A 19671-nucleotide genomic window follows, 5' to 3' on the forward strand; every position below is an offset into this window, starting at 1 on the left:
GCGACAATTTGTTGTTGACAAAGGACAGCTGAACATATAAAGGGCCCCATTACCTTCAGTAGCTTAGGGCCTCATCAAACCTAAATCCGGCCATGTCTGTGAACCACTCTGATGAAGGGCGGTATAGAAATCAATCCATCTAAATAAATAAATAGAAACAAACCAATATTTCCACATAAATCATAAGATCTTAGGGGGGTACGGAAAAATCAATATCAACAGCAGCGACAACCCCGTCGCCCGCCTAAACGATACTTACCCCTCCCCCCACCCCCGTACCTCGCTCCGCGCAAATTAAAAAACGCCAGCGGTTGGTTTGTATTCCCCACGCCTCTAGGAACTGTCGGAACGTCGCGCGCAGGGCCAGCGTTTATGAGGGTGCAATTATGACGGTTGCACCAATGCGATGTCGCGGGGGAGCGCTATTGCCGGCGGACCTTGGCAGAGGAGTCTCGAGCGGCGGTTGTTTAACGGGAAGGAACTCGAGTCTAGCGCGAGGCGGCTTCGCCGGCCGGCTTCCCCCGAGGGGGGTCTGTGCGGGGAAATGAACCTGGAACGCCTCCGGAAGCGGGTGAGGCAGTACATAGACCAGGTGAGCCAAGGCGAGAAAGGTGAGGAGACGCTCCCCTCCGTCGTTCTCTCGGGGTCTCCAACACTGCACACTTCTTCAGATACACTATTTTATTTTGTTTTGACTACATCAGACCAACACGGCTACTTACCTGTAACTAGAACTATGGAAGGCACCACATTGAGCTGCATGAAATGGAAGTCCATCAATCTATATACAGTATAAGGGTCTAGTGACTTCTGTTTCAGTGTACAGTATCTGAAGAAGTGTGCATGCACACAAAAGCTCATACCAATGACAAACTCCTACTGGAAGGAATTTTTTAATTTTGTTTCGACTATGGCAGACCAACATGGCTACCTACCTGTAACTTCCTAAGGTGTTGCCCTTGTAGATCTCAGCAGGGTTGTGGGTTGGAGCCACATGTTGGGCAAATGATTCCTGCCTTGCAGGGAGTCATGACCTAAATCAAGTAAGTGAATCAAAATACTTAACTAATAGTTCGGTTCTGCCCCGCCCGCCCAACAAAAATCTCATGCAGGGTGTTGGGCTAGATCAGGGGTCAGCAAACTTTTTCAGCAGGGGGGCTGTCCCTCAGACCTTGTGGGGGGCCAAAATGAACGAATTCCTATGCCCCACAAATAACCCAGAGATGCATTTTAAATAAAAAGACACATTGTACTCATGCAAAAACATGCTGATTCCCGGACCATCCGCGGGCCGGGTTTAGAAGGCAATTGGGCCGCATCCGGCCCCTGGGCCTTAGTTTGGGAGCCCTGGGCTAGATGACCCTTGTGGCCCCTTCCAGCTCTTCAGGTTCCATGATTCTATCAAACTTGAATTAGCTACGGTAGATGTGCCTGTTGTTAGCTCTGGCTCCACCTACTGTTCACCTCTCTTGTCTTCCTCCCTACCAGTCCCAATGGGCAGCCACCAGAGCTGGTTGCCACCGCCACATTACTTACCTGTTAGAAGCTATGTGCCTTTTCTAGCAGAAAGAGGCAGTTTCAGTGAGTGGCACAGTTTCTGTCCAACGTGCTGTAGTTAAACACACACTGTACAGGAGGCCCTTCCAATATAAAGTGACAGTCCTTCTCTTGCCGATAGTTCAGTGTCTCAAAGTGTTGATAGTTTTGGGTGGGTCATTTAGCTTCAATTCCTCGTTTGCAAAATGATCAAATGGATTGTATATAATACCAGATTGGTTCTCTCCTGGTGGACAAGTAAAAAATTCATTGCTTATTTGTATATGCAATAATCCAGTTTTATTAGAGAAAGACTAAGGAGATAGGTTGAAATCCCCACTCATCTATAAAATTCTCTGAGTGACCATGAGCCAAGTCACACTAGCTCAGCCTAATCCACCTCACAGAGTAGATAAAAAGGTAAAAGTGGGAGGTGACAGCGGGGGAGAGTACCATGCATGTTGCCTTGAGTCCCTTGGATAAAGGGTGGGAATCAAATGTAATCAATACAATTTGTTATAGGAAAAATGTGTAATGCTTGTTCTTTCTTTGCCCCTAAAAATAGCAACAGTATCAAAGTGCTCTGTTTTGGGCAGATAAAGTTGCTTCATTGTCTCATGGTAAGTTACATATTTCACTTTAATTATACAGCCGTCAACTTTTCTAAAACTATTTTTGTGAAGTGTCTTCTAAATGAATTTCCCTTTCCTATATTGGGTTTATTTTTCTTCAGAATGACCATGACATGTCTTTCAGGCTTGGATGGTTTGGGTTGATAACTTTGAAGTACTGTATTTACAGCAGAGGTGGGAAACTGGATCAAGCCAGCAGGATGGATCCTTACTTGCTCCACCACCTGCAGGCAAAGCTTGACAGGTGGGTGGGTCTGCCCACCTGTAAACCAAACTACTGTATGTCACAGTGACATCAGGGGACCCATTTTCCTTTGCCAGCACAGTTTGAAATCAAACTGCGGAGGCAGAGGCACAGCACTTTGCAAACATCAATGACCAGCTTTTCAACAGCACTTGCATAGTGTAGCGCTTTGCAGGCACTCATGGTCAGCTGATTGGTGATGGGCTGTGCTTGCAAATCCCACTTTTATCAGGGAGAGGAATATTTACCAGCCCTACAACTGATGTCATATAGAACATCACATGCAGAGCAGGAGGGTGTGACTTGCTGGAAACCTGCTGGTGGGTCAAATGGGGAGGTATGGCAGGCCTAATTAAGTCCACGTCCAGAGATTTCCCATAACTGATTTATATGAATTAAAACTTCCAACATTGTGGTGTTTCACCATCATTGAGATACAGTAACTCTGATCTGGCTTGTGAAGTGACAGTGAATTTGCAGGGTAGTATATCTATTTCCCTAGTAAATGTTTGTAATGCTTGTATCTGAGGCACATTATCTCCAAAATTGCAGTCATGTGGCCATTGTTGACAACCTTATGTCTAAAAGACTGTTAAATGCAATGCAAAATTCTAATGGTTGGTTTAACTTAGTGCGTAGACATTTTTCTCAGGTTGACAAAGATAGGATTTTTTATTGTTCTTTAATTTATCAGGCCAGTGGAAGTGATGATATTCCAGCTGAACTATTTAAAATTTTAAAAGATGATGCTGTTAAGGTGCTACACCCAATATGCCAGCAAGTTTGGAAAACTCAGCAATGGCCAGAGGATTGGAAAAGATCAGTCTACATCCCGATTCCAAAGAAGGGCAGTGCCAAAGAATGCTCCAACTACCGCACAATTGCACTCATTTCACACGCTAGCAAGGTTATGCTTAAAATTCTACAAGGCAGGCTTAGGCAGTATGTGGACCGAGAACTCCCAGAAGTGCAAGCTGGATTTCGAAAGGGCAGAGGAACCAGAGACCAAATAGCAAACATGCGCTGGATTATGGAGAAAGCTAGAGAGTTCCAGAAAAACGTCTACTTCTGCTTCATTGACTATGCAAAAGCCTTTGACTGTGTCGACCACAGCAAACTATGGCAAGTTCTTAAAGAAATGGGAGTGCCTGATCACCTCATCTGTCTCCTGAGAAATCTCTATGTGGGACAAGAAGCTACAGTTAGAACTGGATATGGAACAACTGATTGGTTCAAAATTGGGAAAGGAGTACGACAAGGTTGTATATTGTCTCCCTGCTTATTTAACTTATATGCAGAATTCATCATGCGAAAGGCTGGACTAGATGAATCCCAAGCCGGAATTAAGATTGCCGGAAGAAATATCAACAACCTCAGATATGCAGATGACACAACCTTGATGGCAGAAAGCGAGGAGGAATTAAAGAACCTTTTAATGAGGGTGAAAGAGGAGAGCGCAAAATATGGTCTGAAGCTCAACATCAAAAAAACCAAGATCATGGCCACTGGTCCCATCACCTCCTGGCAAATAGAAGGGGAAGAAATGGAGGCAGTGAGAGATTTTACTTTCTTGGGCTCCTTGATCACTGCAGATGGTGACAGCAGTCACGAAATTAAAAGACGCCTGCTTCTTGGGAGAAAAGCAATGACAAACCTAGACAGCATCTTAAAAAGCAGAGACATCACTTTGCCGACAAAGGTCCGTATAGTTAAAGCTATGGTTTTCCCAGTAGCGATGTATGGAAGTGAGAGCTGGACCATAAAGAAGGCTGATCGTCGAAGAATTGACGCTTTTGAATTATGGTGCTGGAGGAGACTCTTGAGAGTCCCATGGACTGCTAGAAGATCAAACCTATCCATTCTTAAGGGAATCAGCCCTGAGTGCTCCCTGGAAGGACAGATCGTGAAGCTGAGGCTCCAATACTTTGGCCACCTCATGAGAAGAGAAGAATCCTTGGAAAAGACCCTGATGTTGGGAAAGATTGAGGGCACTAGGAGAAGGGGACGACAGAGGACAAGATGGTTGGACAGTGTTCTCGAAACTACGAACATGAGTTTGACCAAACTGCGGGAGGCAGTGCAAGACAGGAGTGCCTGGCGTGCTATGGTCCATGGGGTCACGAAGAGTCGGACACGACTAAACGACTAAACAACAACAACAATTTATCAATTGTAGAAATACTTGCTTTTGTTAAATTAAGTGTTGCTATTTTTTTAATGTGCTGTGAACAAAATGCATCCCATACAAACAAGATAAAGTACATGAGTTTTGTGGGGGATCATATTTAATAAAGTTGTGTGGCTATTTCTTTTTTAGAAGACCCACAGGATATCTACTGGCTGGCTCAGTGTCTTTACCTCACAGCTCAGTACCACAGGGCAGCACATGCCCTTAGGTCAAGAAAACTAGATAAGGTAAGATACTGCAGACTAGTTTTGTTTCTTCCATTTTGGCCTTTTCGGTTTGTTGTACTAGTTGCTAAGTTGAGCATTGTCAGACCTTCTGTAATAATTTATGAAATAGATAACATATGAGAAAATAGTCAAAGCACCAAATGGGGATAAGATGGAATGGAACACGAGGCACTATTGAAATTGTAGGTGCTGATAGCAGTTAAGCCAATACTGCAGTACTGTAGAAGCAACGGGAGTAAAGTAAGAAATACAAATAGCACAGAAGTGGCAACATAACCATAGCTGCCAAGTTTTCCCTTTTCTCGCGAGGAAGCCTATTCAGCATAAGGGAAAATCCCTGTAAAAAAGGGATAACTTGGCAGCTATGCATAACTTGCTAACTTGCTCACAGATGTCTTGCTGAAGCCAGCGGTGGGTAGTGGTTACAGAAATGCAAAGTAGCATAAGACCATTTTTATTGAAAACATTCCTTCTGTTTCCTAGATTTTTTTCTTTCTTTTAATACATAGAAAAATATGATTCTTTCAAGATTAATTAAGTCAGCAGGATCTATGTTGGCAGAAGGAAGATGATAGAGAGCAGTTCAGTTAGAAAGGCAATGAAAGAGTTGACTCTTGGCATGCAGAATGCATTAAAGGAACTGGACAAAATATGATAAACAGACTCGTGAATTGAAAGTACAAAGTATAAGAACCACAATGCTATGTCAGGCATCACCATCTTTATTCTTTAAAAAGTTAAGCCTTTTCAGAGTGCAAAATTATTTAAACAATTTTAATTTCTCCCTTAGTTATATGAAGCATGTCGATACCTTGCTGCTAGATGTCATGTAAGTATTTACTTACATTAGAATGTGTTTATATGTGTAAAGTTGTTCAGAATGAATTATGTAAGGCGTATAACTGGATGGTGGATGAGCTCTTTAAAAAAATATTACTTTTTGCATTGCCACTTTAAACATAACATAACTTTGAATTTCTCTGTATAGTATGCTGCAAAAGAATATCAACAGGCTCTTGATATTCTTGATATGGAAGAACCGATCAACAAAAGGCTGTTCGAAAAATATTGTAAGGATGAAAGTGGTCCAAAGGACTGTTCCAGTGACTGGGAGGTTTCACAATCTTCAGTGAGTAACATATTGACAGATATAAATTAATGTAAGCATATGATGTATTCAACAACAAACAGACAACACGGTGATGTTAGCAAAACAATGAAAAGGTAAACAACCGTGAAGTTCAAATATTTAAATGTATATGCACCAACAACCTTCACATATACAAAGATTCAAAATTGTGTACAAAATCTCATGCTGGAAGTCTTAAAAGTCCAGTATAAAGTGCAATAATCAAGTCCGATAGTCAAGTCCAATAATAAAGTGCTACGATGTATCATGCGTTCTTATCTCTTCCCATGTGTTCTTATCTCTTCCGACGGGCGGCTAGCTTCTTCCCCGTTTCACAGGAATGGTTTCCTTAGGGGGCGGACTCTTTCTCAGGTTCATGTGTAAAAGCTGAACAAGACTACCGAAGCTCACAATTGAGAATTGAGTAAAGACACACATGAATCAAGTACACACCTCATGAGCTATGCCATGGTTAACCACACTGTACAGATGTATAACACACTTAACTATGAATTTTATAAAGTATGATGCAGTGTGACTGGTCCAATCCAATGAATAAAATGCATTTTTTTGTTTCTAAGTTTTAATTTGTGCTCTGTATCAAACCGCAAACACCTTCTCTGACCTCCACCTATCCTTTCCCATCAGATCAAGAGCTCTATTTGCCTTTTGCGTGGGAAGATCTATGATGCACTTGATAACAGAACCCTGGCAACATTCAGCTACAAAGAGGCCTTGAAACTTGATGTTTACTGCTTCGAAGCTTTTGACCTTTTAACATCACACCATATGCTGACAGCAGAAGAAGGTTTGGATAACTCTCATCAACCCACCCCCCCACCCCAGTTTTGGAACATTCTTTCTCTTTATCCAAAAAAAAACTGTTTTAATAAACAAAATATTAAATTATATCAGCCATTGATTAGAGATACCAGTTTTCAAAATAAATAAATAAATTTTGCTGATTATGCTCCAAAGCCGACAGAGCAGCTCAAACTCACAATCTTCCTTGCTGGAGGTTTTTTTATGTTTTATTTTTGAAGTGGATGTGTCCCCCTGCCCAGCTCTGTCTGGTGCCACCAGCCTCCATTAATGAGGCAACTCTGCCACTGGCAGGGAAGTCCTGTCACTGTGGAACATCCCTATGTGCCCATCCAAACAGATTTTGGATGGAAGATGCCAGCAGTGGTATTCCTAGGGTGTTTTTGTGGAGGAAAGGCTGGGCTGACACAGGATCTACTGGATCCTCAGCCAGCACTGCTGCCATCATGTGATAGCAACATGTTCAGTGTGGTAGCCCTCAGCTCAGTTGCATCCGTGAATGCGCTACTCTTTACTTTCCCTTCCTTGTATTAGCAAATGGCTAAAGTACATTGTCCTATTTCCCCCATGAAAATGAATTTGAAGGCAATGCTGCAGTTGGGGGTAAAACCAGCAGCACCTTCCCCACTGATGGTGATCCTGTAAACCCTCTTTTACTTCTTTTCTGCCATAGTGATAGGCATTTCATCAGTCTGAATATAGAATACGGCCTTCAAACTGGCGTATGAATGCCATTATCATCCTGCTTCTCTACCGTTCCCTGCAATGAATAGGCTAGCGTTTATTAAATTATGAAGCAAGCCTCCCTTTTTGGGTATGGTGTGTCTAAAGCAGAAGGAATTACAGGAAGAGAGAGAGAATTTCTAGGAACCTTCAACCCTCCCAGCTAAGATCTGGTAGATCATCCCGAAAAGGAAGTGCTGCTGAATATGATTTTTAGGGGAGATAGGCATGTTCTTCTTTTCCCCTTCTATTTTCCACTGCTAATCAAATCTTTTGATGGCACATAACTGCATATGATGGCACATAACTGCACATGCTCACTTCTAGAATGGGTTATTGGTGTCAGATTGTAAGATTTGCAGGACAGGAGAGGGGAGAAAGGCACAGGGCAGAGGAAATTCAGAAGGGAAGCACAGGTTCTAAAAGTTTTGGAAAAACTTTATTATTTATACCCCGCCCATCTGGCTTGGTTTCCCCAGCCACTCTGGCCAGCTCCCAGCAGAATAGACAAAGATAGGTAAACACACATAGGAAGTAGCAGAGTGTTCTTAGTTCTAGACAGACTGACAGTATATCAGAAACTTATATGTCAATGCAACATGTTTTATGATGCTGTATGTGGTAGCAGTTGGCACATTTTTACCTGAGCACTGCTCTTGCCACAGATCTCATGTTCAGTGAAAAAGCATCACGATAACGCACCCCATTTATACCATTGTACAAATATGTAAAATTTCATCCAAAACAATGCGCCTTTTGATCCATATGAATTACACCATACAAATAAAATGCCACAAAGTATATTGTATCACTACCCTTCCCTGTTTAGAGAAGTTTTTAATGTTTGATGTTTTATCGTGTTTTTATTATTCTCTTCTATTCTTCTGGAATTCACTTTTGTAACTGATGTGTTCAGAAAAAGAGCTGCTGGAATCTCTACCTCTAGGAAAACAATGCACAGAAGAAGAAGTAGTATTGCTGCATTTTCTGTTTGAGAATAAATTAAAAAAGGTAATAGTACTATAGTTTAAAAGAAATCTACATTGATTCAAATGTAAATGTGATAACATTCTGTTACATATACTTTAATGTAACCAATAGCCTCTATTTTGCATCTTAGGACCTACGATTTGCTTCTGTTTGTGTCTTAGCAGTTTAGCATCAGTTATTGTGACCTTGCATACTATTTATCAATCAATCAATCAATCAATCAGAATTCACCCCTCAAAAGCTTTCAGTGTATCCAAATACAGTATGATATACTGTATAAATTTAATAATTCTAGAAGGGTCATAATGACTATAATGGAAACAATGTAGTTTTCAAAATATAAAGCTAAGGTCAGGTTCAGATGATCATTTGGAAAACTCTGTAGCCCTACGCAAGTACTCTGCTCATCACACAATTAGAACCTCATCAATGGAGAGCTTAGCTCAGGCATCCCCTAACTTGGCCCTCCAGCTGTTTTGGGACTACAACTACCATCATCCCTGACCACTGGTCCTGTTAGCTAGGGACGATGGAAGTTGTAGTCCAAAGACAGCTGGAGGGCCGAGTTTGGGGGTGCCTGGAGATGTTCTCACTAGCTATGCTCCTTTCACTGTGTTGCCATCACACTTCCCTGCCGCTCGTCATGCATTGGGGGGCAAAAATCTGCAGCAGCAAGTCTGCTATACCCATGAAGGCTCCCTACACAGTTTGAAACAGGCATCCCCAAACTTTGGCCCTCCAGATATTTTGGACTACAATTCCCATCATCCCTGACCACTGGTCCTCTTAGCTAGGGATCATGGGAGTTGTAGGCCAAAACATCTGGAGGGCCGCAGTTTGGGGATGCCTGGTTTAGAACCTTAATTGTGCAGGGAGCCTCTACGAGAACAGCAGGCTTCTCACAGCAGATCTTTACCCTGTAATACATAGCTGTTGATATGAATAGCAGGAAGGGCAACTCTAGCTGCCTTTTCCCTACTCTCACCCTCATTGTGTGAGAACACTACCTCCTAAACCGTGTAAGTCTATTCAGGCAGTCTGGCTATTATTGTAGAAACAAAGACCCATGGAAGAATGGGATGATCCTGGTAGGGTGTCTTTCATGTGAACAGAAAGGATGGCAGTCTGTGCCCCACCTCCACCCAACCCCGTCACCACCCTTAACAATAGGACTGCTTGAATTTTATGAGGCTTTTACAGTGTTTTTTAAAATGGCGATCCCCTGTCTCAGGGCATTCAGTAGCCAACTGATACGGTAGGTGATACAGCATGGCCTTGTTTGGATTAAGAATGGAGTTTAATGGACAAGGACACTTGCCCATCTGAAAAGAAGGTGTTAGAGCAAAATGCATTTGCCGGTTCTTGCTATCTTGTTAGGTCTTGCAAGCCACCTTTCCAGACAAAGTGGAAGCTTCTGAACCAAAGTGTAATAGTTGGGGGGGGGGGAGGTATGTAATTGCCCTCTAGCAATAATGGTATTACGGATCTGAGCAACGACATAGTTCTCTACTGACATTTCTTCTCTCTTTCAGTATAATAAACCCAGTGAAACATTGATCCCTGAATCTGTAGATGGTCTTCAAGATAATCTGGATGTCGTCGTGTCTTTAGCAGAAAGGCATTACTATAACTGCGATTTCAAGATGTGCTACAAGCTCACTTCTCTGTAAGTACATATATCATCAGCCTGTTACGAAATAGCATTTATTTGAAACCACTCAATTGTGGAAGCCAATAGATAATGGCTCACTCTTTACTGAAAGCATCTTTTCATAGTGCAGAGATGAATGTAAAGCCTGGATGTCTTAATTGTTGGTCACTACCGTTTGGAATCCCACCAGCTGTCATTGTATCAGTTATGCCTTGCCTGTTAGCCTTTTCTTAGTCTTGTACTAAAGGTCTGGGGGATAAATGTTTGGGGCTCAGCGCATTGAAGTGTCTTGTACGACAATTTTGATAAGATCAGGGTTGGGGAGGTTTTGTCCCCCAAATATTGCTGGACTACAACTCCCATAAACTGCTGCCAGCAGGGACAGTGGTTGGGGATAGTGCAAGTTGTGGTCGGGCAACATCTGGAGGGCCACAGGTTCCCCAGCTCTGGGTTTAGCTGTTCATTTACCAAATATGTGCATTTGGAAATGGACAACTTTAAGCAGGGCACATAGAAAGCTATTTCACACAATGTGTTTTTAAATGTACAGTATGTCTAGAAAGGTAAAATATGTACAGTCTTACCTTGGAAGTCGAACGCCTTGCGAGAGTAACGTTTTGGCTCCCAAACGCCGCAAACCCAGAAGTGATTGTTCCGGTTTGCAAATGTTCTTTGGAACCCGAACCTCCGTTGCGGCTTCCGATTGGGTGCCGGAGCTTCCTGCAGCCAATCAGAAGCCGCGCCTTGGTTCTCAAATGTTTTAGAAGTCGAACAGACTTCCAGAACGGATTCTATTCGACTTCCGAGGTATGACTGCATTCGTAGATAACATTTGTCAGCAAGTCATGACTGGGTGGAGCCTCCTATTGAGCGAATGCTGAGTCTGATCTTCTTTCTCCAGCGGCGAAGGGTCATGGCTCAGTGGTGCAGCCTTTGTCTTGTGTTCAGAATGTCCTGGATTCAGTTTCCCAGTATCTCCAGGTGTGGGTGGGAGAGACTCCTGCCTGAAAGCCTCAAGAGCTCCTGCCAGTCATTGTAGGCAATATTCAGTATTCAGTATAGGGCACCTTTCTATATTCCTATTTAAATTTGAAGGGGGGAAAAGAACCTTAATACAATATCTGGAGCTGAAAACTACAGTCTTTCAGTGCCTCTCTAAGTATTTTGGATGATGGGAAGGATACAAAGTAATAAACAATTCTACCATATTTTGCAAGAGCAATGATCTATTTGCACCTCAATTTTTATTAAGTTACTGTCCCTTGAGGGTTTTTATTTCCGCTTATTTTTAGAGTAATGGAAAAGGATCCATTCCATGCCAGTTGTTTACCTGTGCATATTGGGACACTTGTGGAGCTGAATAAAGCAAATGGTGAGGTGTTTTAATACAAATGTATATTAGTTATTTTTAAAGGGATTCCTGGTGTGTGTGTGTGTTTGTGTTTGTGTGTGTGTGTGTGTATTGCATTGACTCCTGAACAGGCCTTTCAGTTCTAATTCAGGAGTTAAAAGCTAGCGTGATATAGTGAGTAGAACTAGGATCAAGGTTCTAGAGCTGTCTTCACATTTCCACTCCACCCTGAAGCTCATTGGGTGGCCTTGGTTTGTCTCTAAATCTCAGCCTAACCTATTTCACAAAGTGGTTGTGAAAATAAAATAGTATAGGAGAGAACCATGTCTTGCCACTTGGAGGAAGGATTGGCTGCATGGGCCAGAATTCAACACAGAACAAGCAGATTTTTATTCATTCAACAGGATTTAACCCTCATCTCCTTCCTCCTGCACACACCCAACATCTGCTCTGCAGGGGTGTCTCAGGTTTTTGGAGCAGAATTTTAGGATGCATGGGGACCTGCAGGAGGAAGCAAGAGAAGGTGAAGTCCTGCTGCATGGGTGGAAGTCTGTTCCTCTCCTAGACAAGCCGTATTGAATGCACGCCTTAATAAATAAAATGTGAGATTTTGTAGGCAGATATTGATGAGTAATCGTAAAGGAAGCATAAGGACTCATATTTGTGTGTTAATCCATATATGATGGATTTGATCTTACCTAAAATTCATATAGCAATATTACTGCTTTTTAGCAATATTTCACTCTTTCAATGATGAGTTCCTGCTACACATTTCCGCTGGTTCTGCAATAGAAATGAGTCCATTTTCCCATTTAAAGGCAGAAAATTATTTATCCTGTTAGACTGTAGATTTGCATTTTATGCCTTTATAATTTGCAGCTATTAAGATGCTACTTAAGTAGTTAATATTATACAATACTTAAAATCAATTCCTCCTTTTTTTAATTTTTAAGGGGAAAATGTGTGTGCTTTCAGTGGAGAGCCAGAAAAAAAAATTATAACAGTGAGTCATCCGTAGTGGAAAATAGTTATGTGAAATGTGAAATCTTGCTAAGTGGAAGGCCCACCCCATGCAATGAGGACTACTAATACCCTTGTTTCTAGCAACAAAGTTGACTTCCTATTATAAAGAAAACTGGGAACCGCACTACTAAATGCAAATGATACTATACTGCTATTTAAATGCTAAACTGTAACATGTTAAGTAAAAATTGTCTACGGAATATTTCTTGTTGAGATGATCAAATATGCTGACCAGACTTGAATGCTTGTCAGTGGCCTGGTACATATGGCATGGTAAGCCAACTATGACTCATTAGGCTCCTGGAGCTCCTCCACCCGCCCAGAACTTTCAGCATGGCATGGTGTAACAGCTAAACCAAGGTGATGCTCGATTGCAGGATTGTGACTAGGATCTTTCCTCCTTAGCCATTATCTCTAGTCCAGGTTTGCTCTATGGTTAATGAGGAGACCTTAGCCACAACCCTCGGTTCACATGGCATGCTAAGCTAAATCTTGGCATGGCTGCCATGCCACATTATGATTAAAGGACTGTCAAGAAGCAAAATGGGTGCCCGTCGTCTCCAAGAGCCAACACATTTGCATGGTTTTGGTAAACCATAGTTTGCCCTAGCATGACTTGTGAATGAGTGCCTTTGAAAGTAGACTTGGAAATATAAGAATATATAATACGGGGTCGTTTAAGAAGAATAGTTGATGGCTTTATCATTTTCAATCCAATAAAAATGTGAACAAAAGGCATAACTATTTTATCAGCATTCAACACAAGGTGCTACTTATATATTATTTTTAACATAAATATATTTCTTCCCCTTGCTAGAACTTTTCTACCTTTCCCATAAACTGGTGGATTTGTACCCAAATAATCCTGTAAGTTGTACTACTGTTCTTTGTTTGATAAATGTGATATGAGTGCAATAGAAAAGGTTTAAAAGTAAGGTTAGGACCTATATAGTAGCATATACTATATAAAGTGAAATGTTATTGCCATTATTATGGTAATGAATAGTTTATTATAACATTAGCCTTATTGGTAGTACCACTTTTCTGTATAGGCTACATGAATATTCCTCAGCTAAATGGTACATAAAATGCTTAGACTCCGGCCTCCCGCCCCAATCTTTAAAATTTCACAAATAGAGTCGGCATAGTAGAGAAGGGATTGTACTGCTCATCACTCATGGAACCAAATTAGCTATCCACAAGTTGCTGAACCAATTTGCACAGCACTGACAATCACAAATTGTATACCTGCTGCTCAACAAAGTCACATTTTCTCAGCCACAAAATATTGTGGACTCCGTGCCACAAAAATAAGGAAACAGTCCAGCAAACCATTTCCTTTGGGAAAGGGATAAAATGTTGGTAACTGCAGTGCACTTGTTGCACTTGGTGAAGGTTTGATTAACTGATACATGTCTCTTTGCTACCTTTTTGAAAAAAAGTGATAATAAAGGAACATATTTCTAATGCTGTTTGCTGGAACTCATTTTAAATGGAACTGATCCCTTACATTTGTCTTGTTTTCATGACACAGTAAGCCAAACTAAGGCTTACCAATCCACCTTCCTTGCAGCCACCTTCCCTTCTCCTTGGTCCTTTTTACTGCTGCACCAAGGCTGATTTTGGGCTACTGCTTGTGGTTAGTGAGGAGAGAGCTCAACCGCAAGTTGCAGTTCAAACAGCATGCTAAGCCAAACCTTTTCCTTACTCAGCACGGCACAGTAGTGAAAAGGACTGGAGAGGAGCAATGTAGCTGCAAGCTCCTCTCCAGGAGCCCCCATGTTTGCACAGTCTCAGTAAGCCATAGTTTGGCTTACTTGGTCATACAAACTTGTCATATCAGTAGTGTGCTTTAATGTGTCTTGAATTTTATCTGGCGATTAGGTCTCCTGGTTTGCTGTAGGATGTTATTATCTCATGGTTGGCCATAAAAATGAACACGCCAGAAGATACCTTAGGTAAGTTTCACTTTGTCTTCTGTAGTCCTAAGGGTTGCTTTCTTGTAAGTTTACCATTTTAAGAAAATTTGTACTGTTAGTACTGATGAGCTAAGTAAGGTCCAGGGAACCTTCTGTATACCTGAATACTGGAATTGGGAGGAGTTGTACTTCAGAGTTACAGCTTTAACATTACATTTAGCATTGCAGGTTTCATTGGCTCTTATTTCACGAACCTGGTTTTTATCTTTCAGCAAAGCCACTACCCTTGAGAGAACATATGGACCAGCATGGATAGCATATGGACACTCATTTGCAGTTGAAAGTGAGCATGACCAAGCAATGGCTGCTTACTTCACTGCAGCCCAGCTGATGAAAGGGTAGGTCAAAATTAGATTGCCAGGAAATAGGGATGTAGTTCAATAAAACCACCTTGGATGAAAAATAAACAAAAATAATAATTTACTGGGAAAACATCTGCCATCAGAGATGTATTCAGTGTTTGCAGCGAAATTAATATTTCTCTTAGAAAGTAAGCTTTACATTAGTTACAAGTGCAATATTATGGATATGCTTGTCAAAACAAGGAAACTTTAGTATTCTGTCTCCCCCCCCCCCAATTTAAAAGTGTTTGCAGTATTTTTAAAACTATAGATCAAAGATTTGTTTAAATGAAATGCAGTGCTGCCTTAAATGTCCTCATGTCTTAGGTTTTTTTTTTAATTACTGTTCGGGTTCTTTGTTTTTGTAGCTGCCATTTGCCAATGCTGTATATTGGGCTGGAGTACGGCTTGACCAACAACTCAAAATTAGCTGAGCGGTTTTTCAGCCAAGCTTTAAGTATTGCACCCGAAGACCCTTTCGTTATGCATGAAGTTGGGGTGGTAGCATTTCAAAATGGAGAGTAAGTTGCTATTTTTAACTTTGGCTATCTGCGCATGATTTCCTTTCTTGGTTAGCTTCCCCTCCAAAACCTAGAAACCATTATGCTGCCCACTTGTGCACTTGATGAACTTAGTACTAGCATTAATGTGTCACTTCAACTATTTCATATATAAACTATATAATGTTGACAATGTGATAACAGTTACACCACTTATCATAGTCACTGATAACTGTAGTTTAGGAATTTATTTTTTCCTTCTGTGATCAGATGTGGTTTTCAAAATCAGCTAAGTACTTATCACTGCTTTTGTATCTCATGGGAATTATTTTTACATCATTAACAAAACACATACATCTCTCGCTTTAAAAAGAGAGAGAGAGATCCTATAGGCATCTTTCAATGCTGCATGTTAATGGCATTTTCTGTACGCAAGGCCCTAAGGGTAATAGATAAGCTGTTAATTTGAAGGGACATATGCATAAGACAGAGACCTCTAAATGTGTTTTATCTTACGTGATTTGTTTTCTTTCAGCTGGAAAACTGCAGAAAAGTGGTTTCTTGATGCATTAGAGAAGATCAAAGCCATTGGAAATGAGGTATTTTATTTTTATTTATATAGATATAAATATAGAGTTGGCCATAATTCCATCTCAGCTGTTTGTGTTTTGAAAGGACCCCAAAGTGCTACATTTGAAGAATCCCACCAAGCACTCTGTTTAAAAGCTACCCATATCCCAGAAGGAATACATATGCAGATCACCACCTTCCTACCTATGCTGCAATAAGTTTTATATTGCACAAAAGTTTTCAAATAGCAAGTCATCCTTTGGTACATGGGTGTTGATTTTTTTTTAATCAACCAATGGAATAGCTAGTTTACTTCAATCAAGATTTTGTTTTAGAGGCATTAAAATTTTGTCTTTAGATGTGATGCTTGTCTTGCAGGTGACGGTTGACAAGTGGGAACCTTTACTGAATAATCTGGGACATGTATGCAGAAAGCTTAAGTAAGTGGGACAGCGATTTTTACCAGTACTTAGTATTTTAAGTATTGATCCTTAAATGGTACGGCATTCCAGTTTTACTAAACCTTCTGTATGCATTTAATTATATTTATTGTCTGGCATGTTAATATTATATATTGAAATGGAATGTATTGTGGAATATGGTATTTAAACATCTCAGCTATTGCATTTTTAAAAAAGCAAGCTTCTAGTCTTTATGATAGAACAGTGAAAGCTCAGAGACCTGAGATACTGAATAGAGTTCCTGAGGCCAGGATGTGAAACTTCATTGTCCTTCAAAATTCATAGAAAAAGTTTTCCAACACTTACTTACACACACACACACACCCCGCCTCATCTCACAGCTTCCCTTCCTTCTGCATTCTTCTTTTCACCCTGTGGGCTGGTTTGCATGAATGCTAAGCCATTATTATAGTAGCATATAGGACAAGCATTGCTAAAGAAATGTCAGGCTCATGCACTCCCTCCTTTCCTCTTTTCTCATGCAGGTGGTAGGAAGACTACTGCTGAGTTTATTTTCAGTTTTAAATAATTTCAGCTTTGCTCACCGTACAGTGTGAATCCAGTGGTTTATTTAAAAGCCAGCTTCATAACTCATGGTTTAAAATTAGCTTGTTGAACAAATAACCATTGTTTGTTTTTAACCAGTATTCCTGGTTTGCATGGAATGCTAAGCTGAGCTTATTTGAAATGCTGAGATTACTTTCCATGTTAGGAGGGCGCTTTAACATCTGAACCAGCCCAGTGTACCATGTGTTTTTTATGGCCAATTGTTTACTACAGTATGTGTATTTCCTAATAACGTGAATGAAACAATATCCTTATCCATGTTTTTCTTAATAGGAAGTATGAAGAAGCTCTCGAATACCATCGTCAAGCTCTAGTGTTGATTCCTCAGAATGCTTCTACTTATTCTTCCATTGGATACATTCACAGTCTGATGGGAAATTTTGAAAGTGCAATTGATTATTTTCATACAGTATGTAATCTTTATAAAAATTTGGGGGGGGGGGTCAAGCTTGATGTGCTCAGTATGATCTTTCACTTTTCTCGATTTTGTAATTTGTCCTTTTTAACCAGGCCCTTGGTCTTAGAAGAGATGATACGTTTTCAGTGACTATGCTTGGACATTGCATAGAAATGTATATTGGTGATTCTGAAGCCTACATTGGTAAGCTGCCATTTTGTTACTGCTCTATAGCTATTCAAATGTTCCCACACCACTACGGCTGTCAGTACATATGTGCACTCATGAAGAGCATTAGCACATTTATTCAAGAAGAGCACTGGTTACTTATCACTAGTAAACCATTTGCTGAATCCCCCAGAAGGCAGAAGGTCAATGGCTTCATTAAATTATTTTGGTAAGAAATTACAGGTTGTTTTAAGAACAAAGGGAGGCTGCTTACACCAGGTCAGACCATTGGTTCACCTAACTTAGCACTGTCTAGCTAAGCTGTCTGGCACTAACTACCGGTAGTCATAGCTCTCCATGGATTCAGACAGGAATCTTTCTTAGCCCCATCTGAAGAATCTGTAGGTTGAACTTGGGAAACATTAGTTCTTCTCCTCTCTACTCAGTAGAGTATGCATTGCATGCAGTTCTTTCAACCATTGCAATTGCCAAAGTTTAATGATGATGGATGATGCCATGGGAGCGGGCGGGCGGGCGGGGGGGAGTTCCATAAAATACATACCAACGGAATATTAACTTTCTTGAGATAATAATAATTACTGTGCACATTCTGAATTATCTATACAGGTTACAGTCAATATGATGTATTTAGGGCCAGGGTTTAAATCCTCACTCAGCCATGAAGCTTACTGGATGACCTTGGGCAAGTCACCGTTTCTCAGCTTAAACTACATCACACGGCTGTTGTGAGGATAAAATGGAAAGGAGCAGAACCATGTACATCACCTTGAGCACCTCGGGGGGGGGGGGGGAGAGGGATAAAAATGTAATAATAAAGTAAAAAATGAATCATAGAGGGGTGTACTCGATGGACCCTGTGGTCCCTTCCAGTTCTACAATTCTGTGATTCTATAGATAGTGAACATCGTCTTTTAAGAGTCCATGGGGCTGGACAGAAATAGTATTTTTACATGGAAGTAATCTCACGGCAGAAATTAACAATCTCTTTCAGGAACTGCAATTAAGGATAAATTAAGATGCTATGACTTTGATGTGCATACTATGAAGACATTAAAGAACATTATTTCACCTGCGTGGGACGTATTAGAATTAGATATAGAAAGGCAAACCTCAGAAGAAAGTAATATCATGGCAGTGGAAGCACCACATCAGAGGAGAACTACGGAAGCACCCCCTCCATTAGATGAAACCCTTGAAATTGAAATGAATGAAAGTGATATGATGTTAGAAACATCAATGTCAGATCACAGTACTTGACTTTAAAATGCTAGAATAGATTCATCATCATGTAATGTGCATTTTTGTCACCTCATGCCTTCTTCAACTGCTTTTGACATCAAAGAACTGCCCACAACTGTGACAGTGTGACAGTGTGTTTGTTCATACCAATTTTATTATGCAAAATAATCATATGTATTTTTAAACTCTTCACTGCATCCTGTGATTTCTGTTGCTAAAAAAGACTGTGAATGTTGAAAAAATATTTAGTTTACAACATGTTTGTTTCTGTGTCCAAGAGCTGATGAATTCCTGCCTTGGCTTTCTATATTTCCATGTTAAATATGTGTCATAACAACCCCCTGAAAAATTGATGATTTGATACTATATTTTATTCTTTAAACCAGAATTAAAGTTTTCATTGCTTTGTTTGACTCACACACACAATTGTAAAAAATGATTCTAATCACTTGAATTCAACCCCCCCCCCCAATTTAATTGTTGCCAAGTCTTAAGTGTGGAAGTAAATACTCTTGTCTAGTCTCGTTTGTCATTTCAGATTCCTTACTGCTTCACACTATCTTCCTGACACGTGTTACATCCAAACACAGGTTATTGGTTAAATGAAAATTCAGGTGTTGCTGCGCTACAAACTTTTACAACAGGCATAGGGATCCTTCAGCTTGCAGGCCTAATTAGAATCCACAGATCCAAATTTGACTCATGAGGCTGTCTCCTAAAAGCTGCACTTTTAGGACATTAGATGTGTGGCAGATCCAATGTAGGTCTCAGAGTGTGCTTTGATGGTTTCCTGGCACAAGAGATTTCTTATCATCACCTATATAGGCTATATACACATTAGTGGCTTAAAATGCTGTGAGGTTGTTTCCAGCCACTGTGTTTTAAATCACTTTATGTTGCTGTGCACACCAG

At 40.7% G+C, this 19671-nt stretch overlaps 1 protein-coding gene across 2 annotated transcripts; it reads left to right on the forward strand.

Moving 5' to 3' along the window:
- The first annotated feature begins 447 nt into the window (after positions 1 to 447).
- CDC16 (cell division cycle 16) lies at positions 448 to 19283 on the forward strand. Of its 2 annotated transcripts, none has more exons than XM_035116182.3 (18): positions 448 to 611; positions 2102 to 2156; positions 4730 to 4827; positions 5618 to 5656; positions 5816 to 5956; positions 6605 to 6764; positions 8418 to 8512; positions 10024 to 10157; positions 11435 to 11514; positions 13334 to 13383; positions 14401 to 14474; positions 14708 to 14833; positions 15205 to 15357; positions 15872 to 15935; positions 16285 to 16346; positions 17208 to 17343; positions 17445 to 17535; positions 18512 to 19283. In XM_035116182.3, exons 5-18 carry the CDS (start codon positions 5858 to 5860, stop codon positions 18775 to 18777), a joined length of 1590 nt encoding a protein of 529 aa, XP_034972073.1. In that variant the 5' UTR covers positions 448 to 611; positions 2102 to 2156; positions 4730 to 4827; positions 5618 to 5656; positions 5816 to 5857; the 3' UTR covers positions 18778 to 19283. The 2 variants fall into 2 exon arrangements, with proteins under 2 accessions (XP_034972073.1, XP_034972072.3); XM_035116181.3 differs by having other exon boundaries at positions 448 to 592.
- Positions 19284 to 19671: the final 388 nt, after the last annotated feature.

The sequence above is a fragment of the Zootoca vivipara genome, chromosome 4, assembly GCF_965207765.1.
Source record: "Zootoca vivipara chromosome 4, rZooViv2.hap1.1, whole genome shotgun sequence".
Taxonomy (NCBI): Eukaryota; Metazoa; Chordata; class Lepidosauria; order Squamata; family Lacertidae; genus Zootoca; species Zootoca vivipara.